Here is a 19,995-nt window from a genome sequence, read left to right as displayed (position 1 = left end):
CTAAAAGATCCTTGGGGGCGCCTCAGTGGCTCAGTCCATTAAGCATCTGACTCTTGATTTTGGTTCAGGTCATGATCCTAGGGTCGTGGAACAGAGCACCATACTGAGCTCTGTGCTGACAATACGATACCTGCTTGGGATTCTCTCTCTCTCTCCCTCTCTTTCTGCCCCTCACTCGCTCACTCACATGCTTTCTTTCTCTCTCTCTCTCTCTCCCTCTCTCTCTCTCTCCCCCCCCCTCAAAATAAATAAACAAAACAAAAAATAAAATAAAAGATCCTTGGGGCACCTGGCTGGCTTAGCTGGTAGAGCATGCAACTCTTGATCTTGGGGTCCTCAGTTCAAGCCCGACGTTGGGCATAGAGCTTACTTTTAAAAAAAGGACTAAGTAGATTAATATGACATCATATCTATTCCAATAATGCACTATGGCCAGGAGGAGGCAACAACCATACCTGGTTTCTATCCAGAAATTCCTTTGTGGACTATGCTTTCACCTGCAAGCCTTCTATAGTATCATCACATTCAATCATCACATATTGCCCTCTCAGTTTTCATTTGACTTTTAAGTTATAACAATACATATATCAACAAGCCTAGCAATTGTAAATTTGTACTGTCTTCAGGTCATGTTACCAATACCAATGAAAGTAGACTTGGGGTCCCTGCTAAAAGATCATGACACCCGGGCCTGCCCATCATTCAATCATAATCCTCTGCATTTTCTTGCCTGGCTAGCATCAGAACAGGTTCTCAAAAGATTATAGAGGCCTCTTTTTTTTTTATAATATTAATATTTAAATTTTTAAAAATGTTTTGCTTACTTTTGACAGAGAGACAGACAGACAGGCAGACAGAACGTGAGTGGGGGAGGGGCAGAGAGAGAGGGAGACACAGAATCTGAAGCAGGCTCCAGGCTCTGAGCCGTCAGCACACAGCCCAATGCAGGACTCAAACTTGTGAACCGTGAGATCATGACCATGAGCTGAAGTTGGACGCTTAACCAACTGAGCCACCCAGGCGCCCCTATAATCTTAATATTTTAAAGTTTATCATGACTGGGATCAATTGAAATAATTTGTCCCAGTTCTTTGAACAGAGTATCAATTTCTTATAGTGCTCCATCAAAATTTTAGTAACTATTCCATCTACTCTCTCCTTTTTAATGGCATTATTTATTTATTTATTTATTTATTTATTTATTTATTTTTGGGACAGAGACAGAGCATGAATGGGGGAGGGGCAGAGAGAGAGGGAGACACAGAATCGGAAACAGGCTCCACGCTCCGAGCCATCAGCCCAGATCCTGACGCGGGGCTCGAACTCACGGACCGCGAGATCGTGACCTGGCTAAAGTCGGACGCTCAACCGACTGCGCCACCCAGGCGCCCCTAATGGCATTTTTTAAATAATCTTTTTTATTTTGAGACAGCACATGTGGGTAGGGGAAGGGCACAGAGAGGAGACAGAGAATCAGGTTCATGCTGTCAGCATAGACCCCGAGGTGGGGCTCGACCTCACAAACCATGAGATCATGACCTGAGCTGAAACTAACAGTTGCACACTTAACCAACTGAGCCACCCAGGCACCTAGTGTCACTTTTAATCAACTACCTGAACATCTTTATCTGATTCAGTTATTCTCAGATTTCTTCCAACTCTTTTATTTAAATTGTTACCTTTCTTCTGAATAATCCTTATCTTTCTCCCAGCATTAAGCCCCATTCAAGAGAGCTGAATAAAGAGATGTATAATATCATGCCTTACATCATATTGTCTCCCACACCTTATTTTTTTAATTTTTAAAAATTTTATTCATTTTTGAGAGATAGAGAGAGCAAACAGGGGAGGGGCAGAGAGAGACAGGGAGAGAGAGAATCCCAAGCAGGCTCTGCACTGTCGGAGTAGAGCTGGGCACAGGGCTCGAACTCGCGAACTATGAGATCATGACTTGAGCTGAAACCAAGAGTCGGACGCTTAAACGCTTAACCGACTGAGCACTTAGGTGCCCCTTATCTCCCCTTTTATCATGATGTCAATCACCAGCTGGCTCAGAGGGATGGAGATAGAAGGTATGGTATACTGAACCACAGGCTATAATCTACAGCTTTAAGAGCCTCTAGCTGTTTCTCTGATGCCATTTACTTTTGCTAGAATAATGGGGGAGGGGCAGCAAAGGAACCATATTCTTGGCTGACATCCTCTTAGTTTGTATTTGATTTGCAATCCATTTACACTGGACCTACAGAGTTCAGTTCTCACTTGGCTTTTCTTCTGGTTGAGTACAACACTTATGCATACTCAACTCAGGGATGGCCTAGTAACGAACCTGTTAATAAAAATCCTCTCATCAGCCTCTGTCATCTTTCTTCCTGTGTAATAACCCCTTAGTCATATTTTAAAAGTACGCTCCACATCCAATGTGGTGACTGAACTCACGACCCTGAGATCAAGAGTCACGTGTTCTACCGACTGATCCATCCAGGCACTGCCCTCTTAGTCATTATTATTTGAACTGGAATCAAGGGTCATATCAAAGACCCCATCCTCATCACCAACTGCAAACATTTCACACATTGTAATTGAAAATACTTGCATGACTCCACAGAGCACACTCGTATGTCAGGTTCTCTTAAAAGCATATTGGGGGTCAAACATCCAGGTAGTTTCCCAGATTCTTATTTACACACTCTTGTGGTTCATTCCCAGAGTAATGAGCCCTGGCTTACAGAGAGTCAGAAGATACCGGTAGGAGTTTTTATGCATTTTTGGTAACACAGTCAACCTAGACTATCTGACCATTATGGCAACCCAAACTGGGACTAGGTGTGGTCAGGAAATTTGGGGTATTAAGCAACACATAATAAATGCATGGCTCTCATCTTAGCCAAGTGTCAAAGCCAGATACTCAGAAGTCCCTAAAAATAAAGCTGGAACTTTTTCAGCCAATTTTAAACTGATTCTGTATTAGATGAAACAAACGCACAATATATCAAAATGCGGGGAATGCTGCTAACATAGTCATTATAAGGAAACTTACAAAATGACTATATTAGAAGGAAGTTCTCAAATAAATGACATGGTCCATCTTAAGAAAATAGGAAAGACAAATTAAATCCTATAGGCAACCCTGTTTACTTCATCGTCTCTCCTCTCACACCTTGGGAGCAGTCCTGCCACAGGGGCAGTGTCAATTGGCAACCAATGAAAACTGTTTCTATATAAGTCACCAAGAACACTGGGTAAGTCACAAAAGCCACATCCCTGGAATCCCAGATCCCCTTCTCTCAACCCGTTTTCCTTCCTGCACAGCAAGAGCTCTGACTTGAGCCATCCAGAGTCTAAGAAAATCCACAAAATACTTAGATTATTTGTCCTGCAAGTGGTCTTGGCCACAGGAGGCAGCTCTGGAGGTCCTGAAAATGTCTGCACCTTCTCATTCTGTTCAGCCATAGTTGGGGAATATCCAAGCAGGTACCTCTTGCGGGGCATCCCTTCTAGCATGCTGCAATCTCTCTAACCCCATATTAATTACACTTTGTTCCTGTATCCATTATCGTTCCTGCCTGGCTCCTGTAGCTCTTCCAGCCAGTGACATCTACCTACCGAATTCTGACTCAGGCTCCTTGTCAGGTACCAGAGGCCAGTTTCCTCTTCCTGGTGCCTGGGGACATGAGACATTCCATAGGAACCAGGGACCAAACTCATTCTGCTTCCAGATGCACTGGAGGTTGTCACAATTACCTCTCCACAGTTACTTACGGACCCAGGCCACATGACAGGTCCCACAAAGCCCGTAAGTCTTTCCCAGAAGACCTCGGGCAGCAGCACAAATTAGGCCAAACCTGGAATGAGAGCTTTCCTCTGCCATCACACCGTCCTCTCTGAGACATGGAAAACTGGGGGCTCCCATAAACTTGATCCTTTCATGTTGGTAGAACACAACTATGTCCTCAACACACCCCACACAATGAACAGAACCCTCCAGATTAAAAATGGCTGAAAGAATAAGCATTTTATTATTGTACAAACATGAGCAACGAGAGGCATGCAGTTCCAGGGCTGGATGACGTGAGACCGTAGACATCCACAGAGAGCATGACACGAGACCAAAAAGTCCACGAAGACAAACCTTTGCAAGCTTCCTGGAAAACCCATCTCGTGAGCCAACTCTTTCCACACTTAACCCAGACAAAAGGAAGGAAATGAGGCCCCTGATGGTCCGTGGAGGCCAAACATGACTGCAAGGGACCGTGGAGACAGCACAGAGGTCCGCCTGCCTGAGCACGCTGAAGTGACAGACACACACGGTGGAGCTCTGCCAGATGGTAACGGTAGGGTGGCTTTGCCACTGACAAAGGGATTCAGCAGTTTACAATGTGCAACACAGCTCCCGAACGCACCTCACATACCAGGCGCTCCCAAGGAATCTCCCCAGCGTAGATGTGCACAAGTGTGAGCTACGACTTGTGAATGATGGCTCCCTCACAAAGCCTACTCTCAGAGCTTCACTCTGGGGAGAACGGTCAGGCTGAATGAGGAGACAGCACATTCGCTGTACAGCTGAGGCCTTTGTCCAGGGTAGACTTTCCCGTGCTGAAAACGGTTTAGTCTTTGGGTGAAGGCTGTCCTATGTCCGATGCACACACGATCCCTGCTGGGAATTCTCAAATGAACTATAAGTTGGGGCATTGACTAAAGGATCTCCCACATTTGCTGCAGTATTAAGGCTTCTCTCCTGTGTGAATCTTCTGATGGAGAACAAGTGTGTGTTTGCGGTTAAACTCTTTCCCACATCTGCCGCACACATAAGGCCGCTCTCCACTGTGAACTTTCCAGTGCCGGATCAGATTCGGCCTCTGGGTGAAGGCTTTCCCACACCTGCTGCACTCGTAAGGATTTTCTCCAGAGTGAACTTTCTGGTGCTGAACGAGTTTAGAGATGCAGCTAAAGGCTTTCCCACATCTGCTGCACTCATAATCACTGCTGTGAATTCTCCAGTGCACGTTAAGGTGAGAGCTCTGGCTAAAGGCCTTCCCACACTCACTGCACTCGTAAGGTCTCTCTCCAGTGTGAGTTCTCTGGTGCAGAAGGAGCGTATGTTTGCGGCTGAACTCTTTCCCGCATGTGCTGCATACATAAGGCCTTGCTCCTGTGTGAACTTCTTGGTGTCTAATGAGGTTAGACTTACTACTGAAGAATTTTCCACAATTGCTGCACTGATAGAGTCTTTCGCCAGTGTGAACTCGCCTATGTTCAATGAGGCCAGAGATTTGTCTAAAAAATTTCCCACATTCGCGGCACTCATACGGCCTTTCTCCAGTGTGTATGGTCTCGTGTTTGAAAAGGTCACAGCTTTGGCTAAAGAGTTTCCCACACTGGCTGCACTCATAAGGCCTTTCTCCACTATGGATTCTCTGGTGCCGCGTAAGCGTGTCTTTGCGGGTGAACACTTTCCCACATTCAGTGCACCTGTGATGCCTCTGTCCAGTGTGAAGGGCTCCGCCAAGCCCGGTGCTCTTGTAGGCCTTCAAAGGCATGCAGGGGACTTGGTGCTGAGGAAGGCCAGAGGGGGCTGGCAAGTCCATTTTACCCTCCGTGCACATGGAGGACTTCTCTGGCACGTAGGGTCTGCAGCTTTTCACGGAGGCCCTGCCCTCACCTCTTCGGAAGGGCCTCTCTCCAGTGGGCTGCTTCTGGTGCTGATGGAGGCTGGCACTGAGCCACCATTGCTTCCAACGTGCCCCCCGTGCGGGCGGCTTCGGCCTGGCCTCTCCCTGCTGGCGTTCAGTCAGGTATAAGATTTCTTTCAACACTGAGCCAGAGCTGTCACATGGGCGGGTCTTCACACCTGCCTCAGGAGTCCTGACCCGTGACACTCCTTCTGAGGAGACAGAGGATGTATCATTATCCTCCACTGCACACCAATAACCTGAAACCAGAGAAACGTTGCTGACACGCATGCTGGACTCTGCGGACGCGCAACCCCATCACAAATGAGTGTATGACGCATACAGGAACACATCAGCAGGACCGTTTATAGGACAAGGGAGGTTGGGACAGGTTAAGAAATGGGCTGAAAACACAGAACTGGGTCTCTGAAGGTCACAGAATGACGGAAGCCCCCCGAAGACAAGGATATGTGCACAGAGTACGGCAAACGGCTTCCGGGAGGAATCTGGCTGCCGAGACAGGGGAGTGCTAGGCAGAAGGGCACGCACAGGCCCAGGAAGATCCACTTACAAGTGTATAGCTGGTGCTCGAGGATTATTTAAGGGTATGGGCCCATCTCCTGACACGTTAAGTGTCAACGCTGCAGAACAATGTGGACTGAGCAGTGGAGAAGACCGGGTGCAGGGCAAATGAGAGACGCAAGGGGCTTCAAGTCAGATGGGAAATAAGTGACGACGTCAAGAACGGGGAAAGATGGGAATACTGTGTGGCCACCAGCCTTGAAACCAAGCACTGGTGTGCAAAATTAATTCTGCTGGTTTTGAACCCCGCCTTGATATCATGGCCCTCCCCCACATGCACTCACCAGGTCCAGGTCCCTTCGGAGCCTCTCTTTCTGTGGCTGGGGTCACATCCACCTGGTCAGGCACCCAGGGATCTTCCCTTTGCTTTGGTTGTGCGACTAAGCGTGATGTGGAGGGTGCAATTCCTGAGGGAGACACAGGACAGGTGAGCGGCCACTACCGGCCAGAGCAACTCATCCCATGATGCTCCACAAGTTCAAAAAAAAAATTATCACCAAAACAAAAACCTTGAAGGAAGGTTTTGCAGGCACAAAGGTCCTGCAAACTCCTGGTATAAGTAAGCCCCAGAAAATGTCACCTAGAAAAAGGGAGAGGAACTTTAGGCACAGAGGTACCATAGTTCTGGACAGATTCACCAGCCCAGAAAATGCCCAAGACAAAGGCATCCATGGGGCAAACCACGCGCTGTGACTCCCAAAGCCTTAGCTGTGTGGCTTCGGGATGGGGTCACTAAGAGGCGAGAACACTCCATACGGCTCAGACCTGGCACCCACAGCGCCTACTCCAGGAAGCCTGGCAGGGAAGCAGTGCCTGTGATCTGACCAGGGAAGGACACAGCGGTCCGTGGTGAAAAAGAGAAAGAAGATGGGATTGGTGTGCGGACCTTACCCAGTGAGGCTAAAAGTGCAAAGTTCTCGAGCATCACATCCTGATATAAAAGTCTCTGAGAATCATCAAGGAGCATCCATTCTTCCCACGAGAAGTACACAAACACGTCCTCAGAGATCACACAGCCCTGCAATGACATGGCCAGCAGGGTCCAGGAAAAGTCTCTTGACTGAGTATCCCCACTCTACCCACAACAATGTCAGGCTCAGCCACATCCCCATGTGCCTGCCAGTTCCTCTGGGGCGCCCTAAATCATGCCTCCTAGACATAAACCTAGACTCACTGCTCTCACAGAAGCCCCCAGTAGCAGGGCTGCAGGACCATCAGTTGACACTCTCCCCTCTCGTGCACGTCACTTCTCAGACCACACCCCCACACACACCTTCAGTCACCTAGCACCACTCTTCTTGCCCACACCAGACTCCTCACATGTTGCCCTGCAACTAGCACAGAGAGAACGCTTGGCAGTACATTCGGGATCCCATCTTGCAACAAACCTCAAGTGGCCCCAATTGCCAAAGGAAAGCCCCCATTCCTGCTTTGAAGGCCTCTCAGTCTGGACCTTTCCTTCAATTTCAGGCACCCAGAACTCCATGCGTATTTCAGGTACCTGCAGCCTTCTTCCAATTCTCTGCTGCACGTTGTATTAGTTTCTTATAGCTGCTGTAACAAACCATTACCACATTGTGGCTTAACACAAATTCATCTTCTTACCACTCTAGAGACTATAAATCCAAAATAGCACTCACTAGGATAAAATCAGGACTGTGTTCCTTTGGGCAGTTCTACAGAAGAATGTTTCCTTAACTTTCCCAGTTTCTCAAGAGCTCATGCAATCCTTGACTCTTTGCCCTTTCCTCTGTCTTCAAAGCCAACATATGTTATCACTCTGACCTCTGTTTGTTTCCTCAAATCTTCTTTGACTCTATTCTTCTGTGATTACACTGGGCCCAATGGATAATCTCTCCATTTTAATATACTTAATTCAATCATATACACGAAGTCCCTTGTGATACGTGAGGTAACATATCCAGAAGTTCAAGGGATTAGAACATGGACATCTTTGGGAGGCATTATTTCATCAATTATACACATGCTTTTTCCTCAGTAGTCACAACTTCCTTATCTCCACCCAATCCTCTGAACATTAGTTTTACGACTGACTTCCCCAGTTCAGTTCATAGTGCAGCCTGTTCACAATTTTGAGTCACCTCTAACTCCCTACCTTTCTTCTCACAATCCACTTCAAACAAAACAGGCCTTAGTAAAGTAACAAACAGAAAATACAATCTTGGGCACCTGGGTGGCTCAGTCAGTTAAGCATCTGACTTCAGCTCAGGTCATGATTTCATGGTTCCTAAGTTTGAGCCCCGTGTCGGGCGCTGTGCTGACAGCTCGGAGCCTGGAGACCACTCCGGATTCCGTGTCTCCCTCTCTCTCTGCCCCTCCCCCACTCTTGCTCTGTCAATCTCTCTCTCTCTTGAAAATACACATTAAGAAACACACACACACACAGACCTCCCTTAAAAAAAAAACAAACTAGCCACCAGGAGGATGACTCTGGAAGTTCTGCTGTGACCAGAAACACTGGCAGAAAAAGACCTCCTCTCCTGGCCCATCATTGGCTGGGAGCTGCCACCTCATGATGCAGAGCCTTCTGGGTATTGTAGTGACTACCACCCCACGGGGCTCGGACAGGAAGCCAGGGTGGTCAGAGGTGGAATGCAAAGAAATCATTTATTGAGAGCCTACTGTGTGCTAAGTCTGCCAGTTGCTCCCAAGCCACAGCAGGTGTCCCATGTCCTAAGCATGAATGAACTGGCCCTGGCTATTCTGGAGGTTCAGGATTCGTAAATCCCAGCCTCACCCCTCCTAATTTGGGATGCAAGGGGAACAGTTTCACCTCCAGGATGTGAAATGAAAAATGAAGACAAAACCTCCCTGGTAGACCTCTGTGCAGTTGTTTAAATGCTTCTCACACATAATGCTCCATTCATTAAAATGGCAGGAAAAAACAGTCTGTATATATTGGTGAAGTTATGTATAAAGCACTTAAAATGGTGCAAGGTGCACATTTAGTGCTGGATACAATCCTCATCACCACCAATCTGGGCTCTCATATACCCATGTGGCTGAAGAGGAGTCCATGCTGCCCATTTGCAGACTTAAAGACCATATCTATCAAAATTCAAATACACATACCCCAGACCAACAAGTAGCCTTAATAGAAATGATTAAAATTTTTAAAGGACAGAACAGTGTGTACAACCTGTGACATTCAAAACTATTCTATGAAAAACCAATCAAACATACAGAATGCTATACGTTTCTGCGTGTTTTGGGTAGCCTGTTGCACTAAGGTTATGTTTTTCTAAGCAAGATGATTCAAGATTTACAATTTAAAAAATATTTTTCGGGGCGCCTGGGTGACTCAGTCGGTTAAGCATCCGACTTCGGCTCAGGTCATGATCTCATGGTTCGTGAATTCATGAGTTCGTGCCCCACATAGGGCTCTGTGCTGACGGGCTCAATGCCTGGAGCCTGCTTCAGATTTTGTGTCTCCCTCTCTCTCTGCCCCTCCCCCACTCACGGCCTGTCTCTGTCTCTCTCAAAAACAAATAAACACTAAAAAAAAAAAGTTAAGGGGCGCCTGGGTGGCTCAGTCGGTTGGGCGTCCGACTTCGGCTCAGGTCACGATCTCGCGGTCCATGAGTTCGAGCCCCGCGTCGGGCTCTGGGCTGATGGCTCAGAGCCTGGAGCCTGCTTCCGATTCTGTGTCTCCCCCTCTCTCTGTCCCTCCCCCGTTCATGCTCTGTCTCTCTCTGTCTCAAAAATAAATAAAACGTTAAAAAAAAATAAAAAAAAAGTTAAAAAAATGTTTTTCCTCAGGACTGAATTGTAGCTTAGGGTGGACATCATTTCAAATTTTGTAGCACATTTCTTCTGTATCTTCTGTTCAAATTCACAAACTTTGAACTTGAATTACAACCAATCACACAGTGTTTAGGTTCCAATTGGCAATGGAATCTGCCAGATGGCATCTAACTTCAGGGCCTCAGCTCTAGAGGAAAGCTAACCTGGGTTTGCAGTAAGTAACTCCATTATTGATTATGATTCCTTGAGCATGGCCTCACCTCTCCAAGCCTCCACTTCCTCATTTCTGAAGTGGGGAAATACTAGTATTCAAAACATATGGTGATTGGAACTATTTATTACCTGGGGAATTACATGCTATCCTCTGGTCATTCTCCCAACAGCACTTCAGACCCTTCCCACCGGAGGAAAGAAAGTGACTCCTGACCATCCACATCTTCTTAACCTGCACCCTTGATTCAGAGGGTTCCAGGTGCTCATCTCCTGTCCCCAACCACCCTCAGGTAAACTGGGTCTCACATGGATCTGTGTGTTCAGTGGAAGCTCACACTGAATTCCTGACTCATACCCACCAGGTTCAGTGTCCCAACAGGACAACGTTCCTTGATACTGAAGACCAAACAGGGTACTGTACACTTCTAGGGAGAAAAAGTGAAGCCAATGAATTCTATGGAAAATGTCATACCATTTATTTAGGACACCTTTAATTTCTCTCAGCAGAAGAGTTTTGTAGGTTTCAACAACCAAGTTTTCAGTAATATTCAAATAACTTTGTAGCTTTCAAAAAAATATTTAAAAATGAATGTAATGTGGGGCGCCTGAATAGCTCAGTCAAGGTTAAGGATCCAACATGGGCTCAGGTCATGATCTCACTGTTTGTGGGTTCAGCCCCACATCGGCCTCTGTGCTGACAGTTCAGAGCCTGGTGCCTGCTTTGGATTCTGTGTCTCCCACTCTCTCTGCCCCTCCCCTGCTCACACTCAGTCTCTCCCTCTCCCCAAAATAAATAAACATTAAAAATTTTTTTGTTAATGAATGTAATGAAGTAACTTAAACATATTATTCTGATTCCTAAGAATTTTATTATTTGATGCTATATAATTGACCTGTAACAATTTCATCATTCAATTTTTGTGTTCTATGCATTGTTGACATATAGACTATAGTTCACTTACATCTGTCTACGCTTCATATGTGTATTCATACATATATGTAAAGGGAGAGAACCTGTACACAGCACTTTACATTTACTTATGCCAGTGAATTTTTTGTACCAATTGATATGATAATTTTTCCTTAACCTGTTTAATATGTTAGATAACATAATGTTTTGCTAATATTAAAGCAGCCTGGCATCACTGGAATACATCTCTCTTGGTTATGGTGTATAGTACATTTTATACATTGCTGAACTTTGTTAATATAGTCTTAATGTTATTTGTATCTATATTCATGAGGTTAGTTCTAGTATACTTTTCAGATGACTTAGAATTCTCTTTATATTCTATTATGTGTTCTGTAAGACAGTTGTATTTGGTATTAATTTCTAAACTAAAATGTGTTTGTATACTTTTCACATGCCTGATAGCCACTTGGGTACCCACTTCTACTGACCGCTCATAATTTGGGCATTTAGACTGGAGTCTTATTTCTTGCTCTGATTAATGCTATTTCTTTGTATGGACTATGCATTGATCCCTTCACAATTTTAGACATTGGAGATATCCTCTCTTGATTTTCTTGTTTCCAGTATAATTAACATACAGTGTTATATTAATTTCAGGTGGACAATATATTGATTCAACAATTCTACGTGTTATTCAGTGCTCATCATGATAAGTGTACTCTTATTCCCCTTCATCTTTTCCACTCATCTCTGACCCACCTCCCCTCTGGTAACCACCAGTTTGTTCTCTATATTTAAAAATCTTGTTGGGGCGCCTGGGTGGCTCAGTCGGTTGAGCATCTGACTTCGGCTCAGGTCGTGATCTTGCAGTCTGTGAGTTCGAGCCCTGCGTCAGGCTCTGTGCTGACAGCTCAGGGCCTGGAGCCTGTTTCAGATTCTGTGTCTCCCTCTCTCTCTGCCACTCCCCCGCTCATGCTCTGTCTCTCTCTCTCTGTCAAAAAAATAAACATTAAAAAAATAATAATAATAAAGTAAATAAAAATCTTGTTCTGTTTCATTTTTTTTCCTTGTTCATCTACTTTCTTTCTTAAATTTCACATACAAGTGAAATCATAGGATATCTGTCTTTCTCTGACCAATTTTCACTTAGCATTACACCCTCTAGGTCCATCCACATTATTGCATGTGGCAAGATTTCATCTTTTTTTATCGCTGGAAAATATTGCTTTGGATATACATACCATCTTGCCAGCTTGCATTCCCACCAAAAGTGCACAAGGGATCCTTTTTTTCCATATCCTCACCAATACTTGTTGTTTCTTGTGTTTTTTATTTTAGCCATTCCAACAGGTGTAAGGGTCATTGTGTGTGTGTGTGTCTAATTTACTTATTTTTAAGAAAGCAGGAGAGCAAGCAATGGAGAGGCAGAGACAGTGAAAGAGAGAATCCCAAGCAGGCTCTGCACTGCCATGTCGGGCTCGAACTCAACGAACTGTGAGATCATGACCTGAGCCAATATCAAGAGTCAGATGCTCAACCAGATGAGCCACCAAGGCACCCCTCATTGTGGTTTTGATTTTCATTTCCCTGATAATAAGTGATATTGAGCATCTTTTGACAGGTCTGTTGGCCATTGGGATGCCGCCTTTGGAGAATTATCTGTTCACATCTTCTGCCCATTTTTGAACTAAATTCTTTGGGTATTTTTGGTGTTGAGTTGTAAAAGTTCTGTATATATTTTAGATACTAACACTTTATCAGATATATCATTTGCAAATACTTTCTCCCATTCAGTAGGGGTGGTCTTTTTGTTTTATCATTTCATTTTCTCTGCAGAAACTTTTCTTTGGATGTAGTCACAATATTTTATTTTTGCTTTTGTTTCCCTTGATTAGGAGACATATCTAGAAAAATGTTGCTATGGCCATAGACAGAAATTACTGTCTCTGCTCTCTTCTAGGATTTTTATAGTTTCAGGTCTTCCATTAAGGTTTTTCGTCCATTTTATTTTTGTGTATGATGTAAGAAAGTGATCCAGTTTCATGGTTTTGCATGTAGCTGCCCAGTTTTCCCAACACCACTTATTAAAGAGACTATCTTTCTCACTGGATATTTTTGCTTCTTTTGTTGAAGATCAATTGACCAACAGATCAGCTCTCTGTTCTGTTCCACTGATCTACGTGTCTGTTTTCTGTCATTACTATATTGTTTTGATTACTAGAGCTTTGTAGTATATCTTGAAAATTGGATTGTAATACCTCCAGTTTTGTTCTTTCTCAGGACAGCTTTGGCTATTTGGAGTCTTTTGTAGTTCCATACATATTTTAGGATTATTTGTTCTAGTTCTGTGAAAAATGCTGTTGGTATTTTATTTTTTTTTTAATTTTTTTTCAACGTTTATTTATTTTTGGGACAGAGAGAGACAGAGCATGAACGGGGGAGGGGCAGAGAGAGAGGGAGACACAGAATCGGAAACAGGCTCCAGGCTCCGAGCCATCAGCCCAGAGCCTGACGCAGGGCTCGAACTCACGGACCGCAAGATCGTGACCTGGCTGAAGTCGGCTGCTTAACCGACTGCGCCACCCAGGCGCCCCTGCTGTTGGTATTTTAATAGGGATTGCATTAAATGTGTAGTTTGCTTAGGTAATATGGACATTTTAACAATATTTGCTCTCCCAATTCATGAGCATGGAATATCTTTCCATTTGTTTCAGTTATCTTCACTTTCTTTCATCAATGTTTTATAGTTTTCATAGTACAGTCTTTCACCTCTTTGGTTAAGTTTATCCCTAGGCATGTTATTATTTTTGGTGCAATTATAAATGGGATTGTTTTCTTAATTTCTCTTTCTGCTAATTCATTATTAGTGAATAAAAATGTAACTGAGGGGCCCTTGGGTGGCCCAGTTGGTTAAGCACCAGATTCCTGATCTTCGCTCAGGTCATGATCTCATGGTTTGCAAGTTCAAGTCCGTCAGGCTATGCACTGACAGTGTGGAACCTACGTGGGATTCTGTCTCTCCTTCTCTCTGTTTCTTCCTCTCTTGCACTCACGCTCTCAAAATAAATAAATAAACGTTTAAAAAAAGTAAGTAAAAGTGTAACTGACTTTTTTAAACGTTTATTTATTTTGAAAGAGTCAGAGACAGTGCAAGTGGGGGAGGGGCAGAGAGTGAGGGAGACAGAGAATTCCAAGCAGGCTCTGCACTGTGAGTGCGACCCCAATGTGGGGCTCAAACCCATGAAAACAAGACATCATGACCTGAGCAGAAACCAAGAGTTGGATGCTTAACTAACTGTACCACCTAGACTCACCAAAATGCTACTAATTTGTATCCTGTGACCTTACCAAATTCATTTATTAATTTTAGAATTTTCTGGTGGAGTATTTCAGGTTTTCTATATAAAGTATTATGTCATCTGCAAATAGTGAAAGTTTTACTTCTTCTTCCTTACCAATTTGGATTCCTTTCATTTCCTTTTGTTGTCTGATTGTTATGGTTAGGACTTCCAGTACTATGTTGAATAAAAGTGGTGACAATGATGTCCTTGTCTATCTCCTGATCTTAGGGAGAAAGCTCTGTTTGTCACCATTGAGCATGAGGGTAGCTGTGGTTCTTCATATATGGCCTTTATCAAGTTGAAGTATATTTCCTCTAAACCTACTTTGTTGAGAGTTTTATCATAAATGGATGTTGTATGGGCCACATGACTGGCTCAGTTGGAAGAACATGTGACTCTTGATCTTGGGGTCATGAGTTCAAGTCCCACATTTGGTGTAGAGATCACTTAAATAAATTAGAAAAACTTTTAAAAAATGAATGGATGTTGTATTTTGACAAAAGCTTTCTCTATATCTACTCACGTGATCATGTGGTTTTTATTCTTTCTCTTGTTCAGGTAATGTACCACATTGATTGATTTGTGAATACTGAACTCACCCTCGTATACCCGGAATAAATCCCACTTGATTGTAGTGAATTATTTGTAATGTTTGGTTTGATTCCATTTGCTAGTATTTTGTTGAAAAATTTTACATCTATGTTCATCAGATATTGGCCTGTAGTTCTCGCTCTCTCTCTCTTTTTTTTTTTTTTTTTTTTTTTTTGGTAGTGTCTTCATCTGGTTTTGGTGCCAGGATAATACTAGCCTTGTAAAATGAATCTGGAAGTTTTCTTTCCTCTATTTTTTGGAATAGTTTGAGAAGAATAAGTATTAACTCTTCTTTCAATGTTTGGTAGGATTCACCTGTGAAGCCATCTGGTCCTGGCCTTTCCTTTGTTGGGGGATTTTTGATTACTCATTCAATCGCATTGCTAGTAATAAGTCTGTTTAAATTTTCTACTTCTTCCTGATTTAGTTTTAGGAGGTTATAAGATCCTAGTAATTTATCTATTTCCTCTAGGTTGTCCTATTTGTTGGCATATAATGTTTCATAATCCTACAATCCTTTGTATTTGTGGTGTTGGTTATTTCTCCTCTTTCATTTCTGCTTCTGTTGGAGTCTTCTATCTTTAATTAAAAAAAATTTTTAATGCTTATTTATTTTTGAGAGACACAGAGAGAGAAACACAGCATGAGCAGGACAGGAGCAGAGGGAGAGGGAGACACAGAATCTGAAGCAGGCTCTAGGCTCTGGGCTGTCAGCACAGAGATCGACACACGGCTTGCACTCTGAGCCACCCAGGCACCCCTCTATTTTTAATTCTTATTAATTTCTGATGAGTGTGGCTAAAGGTTTATCAGTATTGTTGATCTTTCCAAAGAACCACCTTTTAGTTTCATTGATCTGTTCTATTATGTTTTAAGTTTCTATTTTATTTCTGCTCTAATCTTTATTATTTCTTTCCTTCAACTGGTTTGGGGTTCTGTTTGTTCTTCTTTTTCTAGCTCCAGCACAGAGCCCGATGTGCGGCTCAATCCTACAACTATGAGATCATGACCTGAGCCGAATCAAGAGTTGGACACTTAACTGGGCCACCAAGGTGCCCCTGGAGCAATCTTTTATACATATCTATTGAATCAAGTTAGCTGAGATGTTGTGTTTTCCATATCCTTACTGTTTTTGTGTGTATTCTATTAATTATTAAAATAATTTTGGGGACACTTGGCTAGCTCAGTTGGTAGACCCCTGATCTTGGGGTCATGAGTTCAAGCCTCATGTTGGGTGCAGAGATTACTTTAAAAAATAAAATAAATAAAAATATTTTAAAAGAATTTTTGAAGGTCTGTTCTTATGTACGTTACCATTCTTGTATTTTCTTGATTAAATTACTTGTTTGATACTGTAAAATATCCCTATGTTATCTTTGGTAATATTACTTTCCTGGAAGTTTACCATTTTTTTAAATTTTTAATATTTTTTGAACTTCACCATTTCTTATATTAATCACTCCAACCTTCTTATTAGTATTCATATCTTATTCCACTCCATTCCTTTTAGCTTATGTCTATTTCAGTAACGAGGGATCTTTTATAACAGACTGTATGGAGTTTTCCCAATGCATTTAATACAGTCTGACCTGAGGCACCTGAGTGGCTCAGTTGGTTGAGCGTCTGACTTCTGCTCAGGTCATGATCTCACGGTTGGTGAGTCTGAGCCTGCATCAGGCTCCTCCCTGACAGCACAGACCTGCTTGGGATTCTCTCTTCCTCTCTCCTTGCCCCTCCCCAACTTGTGCTTTCTCTCTCTGTCTCAAAATAAATAAAATGAACTTAAAGAAAAAACACACTTTTTAAAAAAATGTTTTTTATTTATTTTTCAGACAGAGAGAGAGAGAAAGAGAGAGAGGGAGAGACAGCGCCAAGTGGGGAAGGGGCAGAGAGAGAGGGAGACTCAAAATCTGAAACGGGCTCCAGGATCTGAGCTGTTGGCAGAGAGCATGATGTGGGGCTTGAACTTGTGAACCACAAGATCATGACCTGAGCCGAAGTCGGAGGCTTAACTGACTGAGCCACCCAGGTGCACCTGAAACAAACAAAACAAAACAAAACAAAACAAAACAAAACAAAACAAAACTTTTGAAACTAAACACACTTAAGGGGTGCCTGGCTGGCTCCTTCAGTGAAGCGCACAACTTTTGATCTCGGGGTTGTAAATTCAAGCCCTACGTTGGGTGTAGAGATAACTTTAAAATCTTAAAAAATACAATACAATACAATACAATACAATACAATACAATACAATAACATGCTTAAGAATTCTACCCCTAATTCTGATCTCCAGGCCTTGACCTAGCCCAGATCACCATCCTCACCCTGTGGACATCTCCAACCCAGCCCATTCTCCCACAACCCCAAAGCTTCCATCCCCAAACCCCATATGACACCTCCAAACTGAGACATCTCACAATCAACCACGTCCAAAATTCAACTTCTGATCCCCTTGAAACCTTCCTACTTTGACTTATTGATTTCCATTTTCAAGACGTCCGTGAAAAACAAGAGAACAGCAAAAATTAAAAAGTTAGTTTTTCACTCCTTACTCTCAATCACTGCCACTTCTGTTGCAGCAGTAAATAGTGTTGGTTCTAACCTTAAAATCTATCCAGCATCCGACCACTTCTTCCCTTTCCTCTGGCACTACTCTGGTTCACCCATCGTTAAAACACTTTTGGGAGCCCGGTACACTACGTACTTACTGGTCTCCAGGAATTCATATTCCCCGCCCGCCCTAATCTAATCTAATTTTTGCTGAGCGCAAAAAAATGTGGCTACTTTTGAAGCCCGCCCCCCCCCCAACACACACACACCAAGTCCTTCTACTCAAAATCTGATGGCTCCCAGAGTCCTCACAATGAGTGCAACTTCTCACCCAAGGTGTGAGCCCTCACACTCTGCATACTGCAGACGCAAGACCCCAGACTCCGGTTTTCCTCCGTCTCAGTCCCGCCCAGGCCCTGCACCAAACGGCCCCTCCCCTACAACCAGCTCCCGCACCCCGTCACGCAGGCGCTCAGACACTGGGCCCCAGCCTGCGAGCGCCTCCCCGGCCCGAACACCGGGACCCGGGCCGCAGGGACGCGACCAGGCGCCCCGCGCTCGGGCCTGGAGGGTTTGGGAGGGGGAGGGCGGGGAGGGCCCGGGGGTCGCGCGTTTACCTGAGCCGGGTACCTGGGCGCAGCCGCAGCCATCGGACTCTGTGGGCGGGGCGGGAGACGCCGGCTCTAGGTCGGGGACGCAAACACAGCTGTCCCAAGCCTCACCCCAGCGGCAGGGCCACGGTGGGCGTCGCCAACGCCGAGCCTCGGATTTGTCTCCACGAAACGAGGACAACGCCTCCGCCTCCGGCCTAACCAAGCATTCAAAGGCCCGGGCTTGTGTAGATCCTAACAAAAAGTGAGAAAATGCCGATTGCAAGGAGGATGCCAGGCCCGCCCAGTCGCCTTTCTAACGCACGAAAACGCAGCTCTCCTGGGCCTTCATTGGACGTGCGGCGAGTAGGCTTCTGGGTAATGTAGTTTCCCATGAGCCTTAGGTCCAGACAAATGGTCCTGGGCTGAGGTTCCTGGCAAAAGCAAAGGGCCACAGCGAAGGGCGTGGTAAATGGTACCCGCTGTCTTCGAGGAAGGGGCAGGACCCGGATTCCGTGGAGTGTACTCCGGACCGATTACAGAAATGTTTGTAGACGTTATTTCAGATGTTCCCCAAAGCCACAAAACCAAAAGGACACAACAGCACACCGTATCTCTCTGTCCACTCATATGTGGGAGCTGATAAGTATCACCCGGCTGCTTTTTAAATACATACACAAGGAAGCTTTAGGATCAGTTTTGTGAACTTCAGTTCTGGTCAGGGACAAGACAGAAAAGACCAGACAGGGCCACTGAGTGGAAGGGAAAAAAGGGATGTTGAGCAGCTGTGAAGCCAGTGGACAGATTTCCTCAGGAAAGTTTTCTCCAGCTTGTATAATCAATTGGTGATTGTACCAGCCCAGCAAGGGACATTTTTTTTTCCAGATAATATTTTTTACTCTATATCCTAAGATACATAGAATTGCTTTTAAGATCTGAGACCGGTCGAAAAGGAATGCAACCATTTCAAGGTCATTTCCTGCTTGGACAGGGTCTGTCATTGTCAAATGTTTGAGACACCATGAGGTGTCTCACATATCCTCCTGTGAAGTAATCACTATTTCACATGATATTTTGGGGTAGGTTTCTGAACAGGGAGTTGAAATTATGGCTGAAAAAATTTCTGAGTACTGAAGTATGAGAAACAAAGGAATGAAGCTGAGCACATGTCTGTATTGAAATCCTGACCACAGTCAAAGCTTTGTCTACAAGTTTTGATTCTTTTTTTTCTCTCCTGGAAACATGGAACAGTTGGAGGGAGAGAGAAAGAGGATATTTAGAGGACGTTAGAATGGTAAAAATCAATAGCAAAACTATGTTGTCATGGTAATTCATTCTTCTCGCGTATATTTTCAATGAACAACTGCCCTGTCTTAATTAGTGGGGTTTCAAGGAGTTGTGTATATATAGGAAATATCCTACCTTCAGAGATCTTTGTCCTGCATTCTTCATTGACACTGTCAGGATGCCTAAAGTGTTTTATGTTCAGCTGTTTTCAATACACCACCAAAAATCAGCAGTTAGGGCTATTTTCCCACCACAGTAATAGACACTTAACTCATTTAAATGACAACACTAGTTGAAAATCACATCTCTAAAAATAAAGATCAAGACAATTCCTGAGGCTCCTGGCTGGCTCAGTCCATAGAGCATGTGACTCTTGATTTCAGGTTGTGAATTCAAGCCCTATGTTGGATGTAGAGCTTACTTAAAAAACAGAAAACAATGAGACAATTTTTTTATTTTTGTCCTGCAGGATAGGCTACGGGAAGATCAAC

General features: G+C 44.0%; 1 protein-coding gene across 1 annotated transcript; it reads right to left on the bottom strand.

Moving 5' to 3' along the window:
• Positions 1 to 4,000: 4,000 nt before the first annotated feature.
• ZNF671 (zinc finger protein 671) lies at positions 4,001 to 18,564 on the bottom strand. The gene is made up of 4 exons (XM_043598191.1): positions 18,245 to 18,564; positions 7,146 to 7,272; positions 6,539 to 6,661; positions 4,001 to 5,932 (listed from the first exon to the last, which is right to left on the bottom strand). The coding sequence occupies exons 1-4, from the start codon at positions 18,275 to 18,277 to the stop codon at positions 4,725 to 4,727; spliced, it is 1,491 nt and encodes a 496-aa protein (XP_043454126.1). The 5' UTR covers positions 18,278 to 18,564; the 3' UTR covers positions 4,001 to 4,724.
• Positions 18,565 to 19,995: the final 1,431 nt, after the last annotated feature.

The sequence above is a fragment of the Prionailurus bengalensis genome, chromosome E2 (genome assembly GCF_016509475.1).
Source record: "Prionailurus bengalensis isolate Pbe53 chromosome E2, Fcat_Pben_1.1_paternal_pri, whole genome shotgun sequence".
NCBI classification, from domain to species: domain Eukaryota; kingdom Metazoa; phylum Chordata; class Mammalia; order Carnivora; family Felidae; genus Prionailurus; species Prionailurus bengalensis.
This window is presented reverse-complemented; position numbering and strand designations above follow the sequence as displayed.

Excerpts from the sequence above, each read along its gene's own strand:
- ZNF671 (XM_043598191.1), bottom strand. The coding sequence starts at position 18,277 with ATGGCTGCGGCTGCGCCCAGGTACCCGGCTCAG. Across the intron at positions 6,662-7,145 it reads TGCACTTTTAGCCTCACTGG|GAATTGCACCCTCCACATCA; the intron begins GTAAGGTCCGCA and ends TGTCTCCCTCAG. Across the intron at positions 5,933-6,538 it reads TCCGAAGGGACCTGGACCTG|GTTATTGGTGTGCAGTGGAG; the intron begins GTGAGTGCATGT and ends CTCTGGTTTCAG.